Source organism: Microcaecilia unicolor, chromosome 5 (genome assembly GCF_901765095.1).
Source record: "Microcaecilia unicolor chromosome 5, aMicUni1.1, whole genome shotgun sequence".
NCBI classification, from domain to species: Eukaryota; Metazoa; Chordata; class Amphibia; order Gymnophiona; family Siphonopidae; genus Microcaecilia; species Microcaecilia unicolor.
The window spans coordinates 347,238,673-347,247,736 of NC_044035.1; the positions used below are offsets into that span (position 1 = coordinate 347,238,673).

Consider the following 9,064-nt stretch of genomic DNA (forward strand, 5'->3'; position numbering starts at 1 on the left):
ATTTGTATCCCACATTTTCCCACCTATTTGCAGGCTCAATGTGGCTTACATAGTACCGGAGAGGCGTTACAGACTCCGGCGTAAACAAATACAGAATGATGTTGAGATAAGATAAAGTTCATGTGGTACAGCCACATAGGGAGGAGTGGCCTAGTGGTTAGGGTGGTGGACTTTGGTCCTGAGGAACTGAGTTTGATTCCCACTTCAGGCACAGGCAGCTCCTTGTGACTCTGGGCAAGTCGCTTAACCCTCCATTGCCCCACGTAAGCCGCATTGAGCCTGCCATGAGTGGGAGAGCGCGGGGTACAAATGTAACAAAAAAAAAAACAGAAGAATTATGTTATGTCCATTCCGTATTTTAGTTTTGTTGTGTTGCAGAGATCAGGCATTTATGTTGGATGGGTAGGGTATGCCTTTTTAAACAGATAAGTTTTTAGTGTTCTACGGAAGTGCAGGTGGTCGTATGTACTTTTCAAGGCTTTTGGTAATGCGTTCCACAATTGTGTGCTTATGTAGGAAAAACTGGATGCGTAAGTTGATTTGTATCTGAGTCCTTTGCAGCTTGGGTAGTGCAGGTTTAGGTACGTTCGTGTTGATTCGGATGTGTTTCTAGTTGGTAGGTCGATCAAGTCTGTCATGTATCCCGGGGCTTCACTGTGGATAATTTTGTGAACCAGAGTGCAGATTTTAAAAGCAATGCGTTCTTTGATTGGGAGCCAGTGTAGGGTTTCGCGGAGGGGTTTTGCGCTATCAAATCGGGTTTTTCCGAAGATAAGCCTGGCTGCTGTGTTCTGAGTGGTCTGAAGTTTCTTTATAATTTGTTCTTTGCATCCCGCATAAATTCCATTGCAGTAGTCTACGTGGTTTAGTACCATTGATTGTATCAGGTTGCAAAATGTTTCCCTCGGGAAGAATTGTTTCAAGCGTTTGAGTTTCCACATTGAGTGGAACATTTTCTTTGTTGTGGATGCCACTTGGCTCTCTAGTGTTAAGTTGCGGTCCATTGTAACTGTGAGGATTTTCAGGCTGTCTGAGATAGGGAGGGTGTAATCTGGGGTGTTGATAACTGTGGGGTTGTTGTCCTGCTGTGTTGGGATGAGACAACGAGACAGTGTGTTTTTTCTCTGTTGAAATGAATTTGCACGCTCTAGCACTTACCACTGCTTAGTAATAGGACTCCAAAGACAGGAATATAAATCCTTTGAATATCAAGCTCAAGATTTTTCTGGTCTTGAGGTCCTCTGACACATTGACAGAGTTATTAAAATAATGCACATAGACACTGAGTGACCAGGAATTCTGCCTGCCTTGACACAGATGCTATAGATTTCCAGGCACAATGCAGAGTAACTTAGCAGCTGGATGCCTTTAAAAGAATAAGCTTTCATCACTGTATTACTATCGAGTGTGTCTGATGGACATTGACAGTTCAAGCACAATGAACACACTCACCATCAAACACTGCCTGCTGGGATCAATTTGGGCTGCCTGGTTTCCTGGCGGTGTGCTGTAGAACTGTAATGTTGTTTTTATTTCTTTGACTCCATACTATAATTCTCCTTCACAACTCACTTGGGATTTTTCCCTTATTTTATATCCCCACCAATATGTGTGGTCCAGTCATTGCTGCGATGGACCTTATATTCAGCCACCAGCCCCCTCATCCTATAAACTTGTTCACTTCGCTTGATGCTTAGGACTAAATTCTGTATATGGCGCCAAAAAAAATGAGCGCTAAGCACTGTTCTATACACGGCACACCAAATTGGACGCCGTTTAAAGAATAGCATTTGGCACTGGGATTTGCACCCAGTTTTGGGTGTGAGGATTTACACCAACTAAAACCTGGTGTAAATCCTTGCACCAACATTAGGCACAGGTCTTCCTAATTCTGTAACACTCAGTGGCGTAGCTATGTGGGGCCACGGGGACCTGGGCCCCTGTAGATTTGGCCCTGGACCCCCCTCCCGCCTCCAACCCTCCCCCGCCGTCGTCGCCTACCTTTGCTGTTGGGGAACCCCAACCCCCGCCAGCCGAGGCCCTCTTCTTCCGGCGCAAGGCTTCGTTCTGTTTCTGTAAGTCTGACGTCCTGCACGTCCTGCCTTGCGCCGGAAGAAGAGGACCTTGGCTGGCGGGGGTTGGGGTCCCCCGCCAGCAAAGGTAGGCGACGGGGGGGGGGGGGGGGTAGAGAGGGTCATCAGCAGGGGGGTGGTCAAAGTTGGTGGTGGCGGTGGTGGTCGGGAGGTCAGCGGCGCTGTGGGGGCTAAAATGTGCCCCCTCACCTCGGGTTCTGGACCCCCCTCCCGCCAAAGTCTGGCTACGTCCCTGGTAATACTGTGTTCAAATTCCAGGAACCAGGGGCAGCCTGACCGTTAGGCCACCTGAGGCTGGGGAGATGCCTTTAGGAGTTGCACCTCCCCAGCATTACCCGGCAGCAGCAGCGATTCCCAAATGCTGCCCTGCCACTGGCACCCGCCTCTTCCCTTTAGTGCTGCTGTCTCTCTGATGTAACTTCCTGTTTTGTCAGAGGCTCAGGCAGCCGCAGTAAAGGGAAGAGGTGGCTGCCGCTGCCAGGTTAACACCGTGAAAAGGAGATACTGGGTGCCGGCGGCAGGTAGGAAGGGTGGGGGGGGGGCAGCATCCTAGCTCCACCTCAGGCAGCATCTTGCCTTGGGCTGGCCCTGCCAGGAACGCCCTGACCTGCCCATGCCCCACCCATGGCCACATCCCCTTTTAGGCCCACATGCATTGGGAGAGGTATTAACCCTTCAAGGACTGGACCAAAAGCTCTACCTCGTTCCTTAAGGAGCCATCTTACAAGTAAAGATTATAGGTTTCTGGTAGACAAATATTAGTAAGGATGATGCAGTCAGTGTGAATTAGAACCTGTTTTTTCTTTCTTCTGCACAGGAACTACGATGGATGTACCCCATTATGCCCACAGTGGAGCGTCCAGCCTAAGCCTTCCACCTCTGGCAGGACACGTAACGCTTCAGAGCAGCGTCAATTCAGTGATCCACATGGTCCCAGTCTGTAGGTGTTCATCTGCATGCTTGAGTTATTGGGTGGCACAGTAGGGAAGGAGTGTGGACGCTATGTAAAATACCGATTTCTATTAGGGACGGGAAAAAGGTATGGCGGCAATTGTATAAACTGATGCCATAAATTAGATGCCAAAAAAAAAGCTTGATGCCAATCCTTTAGGCCTGGCTTAGCTATTATAGACTGCAGGCGTCAGGCGGCATTTGTACCAAAATATAGGCGCGGCCATTTATGTCAATTCAAAGGCTCGTCTGAGTGCGCCATGCCACGAGCACAACTTATAATATACGTTGCACACGTCACTAGAGAAAACACTCAAGAAGCGTCCATGCTCCACCCATATTTATTTATGCATTCTTATTTCCAACATTTATCCACAATCATATTTCGGTTCAATGTGGTTTACAGTTAAACAGTTGATAAAGTTACATTACATAAGTACATAAGTATTGCCACACTGGGACAGACCGAAGGTCCATCAAGCCCAGCATCCTGTTTCCAACAGTGGCCAATCCAGGTCACAAGTACCTGGCAGAAACCCAAATAGTAGCAACATCCCATGTAGAACCCCAAAGAGCAGCAAGATTCTAGAATTGTAACGAATAACAAGATTCCATACAGAATTTCAAAGTGTAGCAACATTCCATATAGAACCCCAAAGAGTAGCAAGATTCCATTCAGAATACCAGGTACATAAGTGTTGCCACACTGGGACAGACCGAAGGTCCATCAAGCCCAGCATCCTGTTTCCAACAGTGGTCAATCCAGGTCACAAATACCTGGCAAGATCCCAAAACAGTATCTTATATTTTATGCTGCTTATTTATTTATTTGTTGCATTTGTATCCCACATTTTCCCACCTTTTTGCAGGCTCAATGTGGCTTACATTATGCCGTAATGGTGAACGCCATTTCCAGAAAGAGAAATACAAAGTAGTATTACATTTAAAGTTCATAAATGTTGAAATAAATTATAAAGTAAGTTAGATAAACAGTTCATTTCAGGCGTGAGAGATAAGGGGGTAATGCATTAATGTTCATTAGTGACAAATTGATTGAAGCAAACAGGTATAGCGAGTTCTATCCTAGAAATAAGCAGTGGATTTTCCCCAAGTCCATTTTAATAATGGTCTATGGACTTCTTGTTATGCCATTACAATTTTCAGTTACAATCAGTACGGAGTTTTTGTGTCCGGTTTGGTCAGTCATAGGGTTTTTTTGTTTTTTTTAAGAGATAGGTTTTTTAAGTCTTTTCTGAATTGAAGGTAGATGTTGATGCTTCTTATGGCTTTTGGAATTGAGTCCAACGAAGCAAACACCCACAGAAGGTAAGCTCTCCACAGGAAAACCAACGAAAGGCAAAACACACAGTGGATCCAAAAAAAGGTCCTCTCACAATGAGTGTCTTCCTGAACAAGGTCTTTATTAACAGTAGCAGAATTCTGTCCAACTATTACCTCACTCAATTCTGCTACTGTTAATAAAGACCTTGTTCAGGAAGACACTCATTTTGGAATTGAGTTCCACCATTTGGATCCCAGATAGCTGAATCCAGCTGTGTAGATGGATTTGTAGGTCAAGTTTCTATAGTTGGGTAGGTGGAATAGTAAGTATCTTCTGGATTCTGGGCTTGCATTTCTTGGTGATAGTTCAATCAGTTCTATCATATAATACCCCCCCCCCCCCTGCTGCTGCGTGTGACGTGCACATTTCATAGAATAGCGGCTAGTGCTTTCATGTGTAACTGCTCATTGTTGCACAGTGGTGCTGTAAGTCTATAAATATGAGCACGTTATCAGAGCCGAACCTTATAAAACTGCCAGTGCATGCAAGCTGCTTGTGTGGACCTTATGTCTATGAACTGACGTGCAACTCAACATGCACAAGACCCAGGAATATGTGGAAAAACACAGACACCCTGATATCCAGAAGGCACTGTCCTGCCAATTTCGAGATTTTTTTTTTTTTTATAATGAAGGTGGTCGGATGGCAGACAGAAGGGAGCTGAGGGAAGGTAGGTGGAGACTGGGGACTGCGGAGCTGGCGGCCTGGGAGCAGGAGAGGGCGAGACACCATGGCGCCAGGCAGTCCCCGCCCCTCCCTCTCAGTGGCCCTGACTTGATACACCGTCTTTCTGTGGTTTTTGCAACTACATTCAAAGCGGTTTACATATATTCAGGTACTTATTTTGTACCAGGGGCAATGGAGGGTTAAGTGACTTGCCCAGAGTCACAAGGAGATGCAGTGCGAATTGAACTCAGTTCCCCAGGATCAAAGTCTGCTGCACTAACCACTAGGCTACTCCTCCACTAGCAACATTCCATGTAGAATCTCAAATAGTAGCAACCACTAGGCTACTTTTCCACTCCTTGGGATTCCGGAATCTTGCTATTCTTTGGGGTTCTACATGGAATGTTGCTACTCTTTGAGATTGTGAATAGAATCTTGTTAATGGCACTTGATATACTGCCTTTCTGAGGTTTTTGCAACTACATTCAAAGCGGTTTACATATATTCAGGTACTTATTTTGTACCAGGGGCAATGGAGGGTTAAGTGACTTGCCCAGAGTCACAAGGAGCTGCAGTGCGAATTGAACTCAGTTCCCCAGGATCAAAGTCTGCTGCACTAACCACTAGGCTACTCCTCCTCCTGCTAATTGCTGCCAAGTTGGACAATCTTATCACCGTTAAATACATTGCAATAACAGTTATAACACCGGATACCATTCTGCTGCCATCCTACCTCAATGAATGGCACTCCGTTAATGAAACATACGTGAGGAATACCATTTTTACTCATTTTTCTTGTCAAATCCCCTTTGTGTATGGAGTTTTCTTTGGAAACCTCATAACCAGTGACCTTTTTCTGCTGAATTATTTATAAGTGTAAATAAAGATGTGTGCGCAAATCCTTTAGGGTGCAATTGAAAAGGGGGCGTGGCCATGGGAGGAGCATGGGTGGATCAGGGGTGTTCACTAAAGATGCCCACACTATTATAGAATTCAGGGGAATCCCTGCCTAATTTACACCAGGGTTCAGTTGGTGTAAATCCTCACACCTAAAATTCAAGTGCAGATCTTAGCACTATGTGCTATTTTATGCGCCATTTATAGAATAGCGCTCAGTGCGCATTTTTGAGGTGCTCAAATTTCAGTGCCATTTACTGAAACGTAGTCCTAAATGTGTCCAGTGTTTCTTGTTTTATGTATATATTTTATACTGTTTTGTTAATTTGATTATTTTTTTTTTATGTTGAACCACTTTGATTTGGATTTACCTAGAAGGGTGTTATCTCGAAAGATGGAAATAATTAAATAAACTAACAGTAGCTGTGGAAGCGCAGCAGCGCCTTGCGTCCACTAATCAGGGTCGAGCAACTATGAACATACTCAGGTCTGATGGCTCCTGGAGCCTATTTGGGGGAATAGCCAAATATTAATGGAGCATTCATGGGAGCATCTCCCCCTCGTTACTCCAATTTTTACTTTTCAAATCCCATTGTTAATTACCTTTTATGCTAGACTAGCCGTTAAGCCCGTTAAAACGGGCGAGATTTCCAGCAACCTCCTTGCCGCCGCTCCCTCCCCCCTCCGTGCCGGGCCCCCTGCACTGACCTGACAGCACCTCTAACCTCTGTGTGAAAGCGCTGCAGGCAGCAGCAGATTGCTCTGCTGCTGCCTGCAGCGCTTCCACACGGAGGTGAGAGGCGCTGTCAGGTCAGTGCAGGGGGCCCGATATGGAGGGGGGCGGGAGCGGCGGCGGCGGGTATTGGGGGGGGGGAGGGTGGAGGTTGGTGCACGCGATCTTTGTTTGCAGGCTCCGGCAGCAGCGTCCGACCGACTCCGTTTCCCTCTCTGTTCCGCCCTCTGACGTCATCACATCTTGACGCGAGGGCGGGACAGAGAGGGAAGTGTCTACTGCGCATTTGCAGGTGAGTCGGTCGCTTGCCATTTATATGTTTGATGCCACTTGTCAAAACCCAAATATTTCCTGATACACGCCTGCCAGAGTCCAAAAAGAAGTGAAAAAAAAAGATGTTGCATTGGGATTGGAGTGGAGGAGTGGCCTAGTGGTTAGGATGGTGGACTTTGGTCCTGAGGAACTGAGTTCAATTCCCACTTCAGGCACAGGCAGCTCCTTGTGACTCTGGGCAAGTCACTTAACCCTCCATTGCCCCATGTAAGCCGCATTGAGCCTGCCATGAGTGGGAAAGCGCAGGGTACAAATGTAACAAAAATAAAATAGATACTATTGGAGATTCTACATGGAATGTTGCTACTATTGGAGATTCTACATGGAATGTTGCTATTCCACTAGCAACATTCCATGTAGAAGGCTGCGCAGGCTTCTGTTTCTGTGAGTCTGACCTCCGTCCTGCACGTATGTGCAGGACATCAGACTCACAGAAGCAGAAGCCTGCGCGGCCACATTGGTGATCTGCAAGGGCCGACTTCTACATGGAATGTTGCTAGTGGAATAGCAACATTCCATGTAGAATCTCAAATAGTAGCAACAGTGGAGGAGTGGCCTAGTGGTTAGGGTTAGGGTGGTGGACTTTGGTCCTGAGGAACTGAGTTCAATTCCCACTTCAGGCACAGGCAGCTCCTTGTGACTCTGGGCAAGTCACTTAACCCTCCATTGCCCCATGTAAGCCGCATTGAGCCTGCCATGAGTGGGAAAGCGCGGGGTACAAATGTAACAAAAAAATAAAAAAAATAAATCTGATGCTGTGTTGAAATAACTGTGATACCTTGTGTCTTTCAGCCTCTCCGGAAACGTCTCTTCCTTCTCCTCCGACCAGCACAGGAAGTGAAGATTACAAACTGAACTCCTCCACAGCATTGGGCCCCTCTGTTCAACTATTACCTCACTCTATTATTCCCAAGCAGGAGATTTTATAGAGAAAAGGCCCCCAAAGAGAAATAAGAGCCCAACAGCAACAGCAAAGCAGTGTGTTACAACCCTTCTCCGTGCGTGGGATGACACCACAAAGCAAATCCGTTCCGGAATAACAACTTCCTTTTCAGTCACTGCTTCCTGCTTTACCTCTTACCAACAGTACTTAGGAGTTCTACTGGAAAGGTGCTGTTTACACACCAATTCCCTCTGCTGTCGCTTAGAACTAAGCTATTCGTAGCCTGCCTTTGGGACGAGATACTAGAAATACTACCTAGAATCCCAAATCCTCTAAGGTTAACACGGTTTTGGATTAGTGATAACCACTGATATTTCTGTGCATTTTGGGGGGGGGGGGGGGGGTGAGCTGCGGGCGTCTCTTTTGGAATCTGGACTTTGGAATCAGAATGCATCCAAGATACACATCAAATCATTCTTTCAGAACTTCTTGTGAGGCAAAAACCTTTGGACCGGAGGGGAATGCGGACCAATTTTTGTCTTGGATGTTTCAGCAATAACACACCATAAAAGAAAAGGGTGTTAAAAGATTATGCATAAAAGAAGACGTTGGGGGTGGGGATATGCAACTATGCCGAGGAAGCATGAGTAAAATTAACCAGTGTCTGATCTGCCTCTAGCTATAAAAATAAGTTATTCCCTAAAAAGTCCTCAAGAAACAGGTAGGCAAGTGGTCTGCTAAGTCCCACAGGAAGGAAACTGTGAAGGCAGACACGATCAAAGGTAGATAAAATCTTTATTATTGGTGGATTAATTTAATGCCCGACACGGCTGTGTTTCACCCAATATAGGCTGCTTCAGGAGCTTAAACTTTACCTTATGATGTCAGGGATTCACTACTACTACTACTATTTAGCATTTCTATAGCGCTACAAAGCGTACGCAGCGCTGCACAAACATAGAAGAAAGACAGTCCCTGCTCAAAGAGCTTACAATCTAATAGACAAAAATAATAAAGTAAGCACATCAATTAATGTGTAGAGGAAAGAGGAGAGGAGGGTAGGTAGAAGCGAGAGGTACAAGTGGTTACAAGTCAAAAGCAATGTTGAAGAGGTGGGCTTTCAATCTAGATTTAAAGATGGTCAAGGATGGGGCAAGACATGGGGC

At 46.0% G+C, this 9,064-nt stretch overlaps 1 protein-coding gene across 2 annotated transcripts in view; it reads left to right on the top strand.

Moving 5' to 3' along the window:
* LOC115470917 (hepatocyte nuclear factor 4-beta-like) overlaps positions 1-8,864 on the top strand; it is a 112,327-nt gene extending 103,463 nt beyond the window's left edge. For both annotated transcript variants that reach the window (XM_030204536.1, XM_030204537.1), the window contains exons 9-10: positions 2,911-3,033; positions 7,808-8,864. In XM_030204536.1, the coding sequence (XP_030060396.1) occupies positions 2,911-3,033; positions 7,808-7,944 (260 nt within the window). In that variant the 3' untranslated portion in view covers positions 7,945-8,864. The remainder of the gene's footprint in view (positions 1-2,910; positions 3,034-7,807) is intronic.
* The last annotated feature ends 200 nt before the right edge of the window (positions 8,865-9,064 follow it).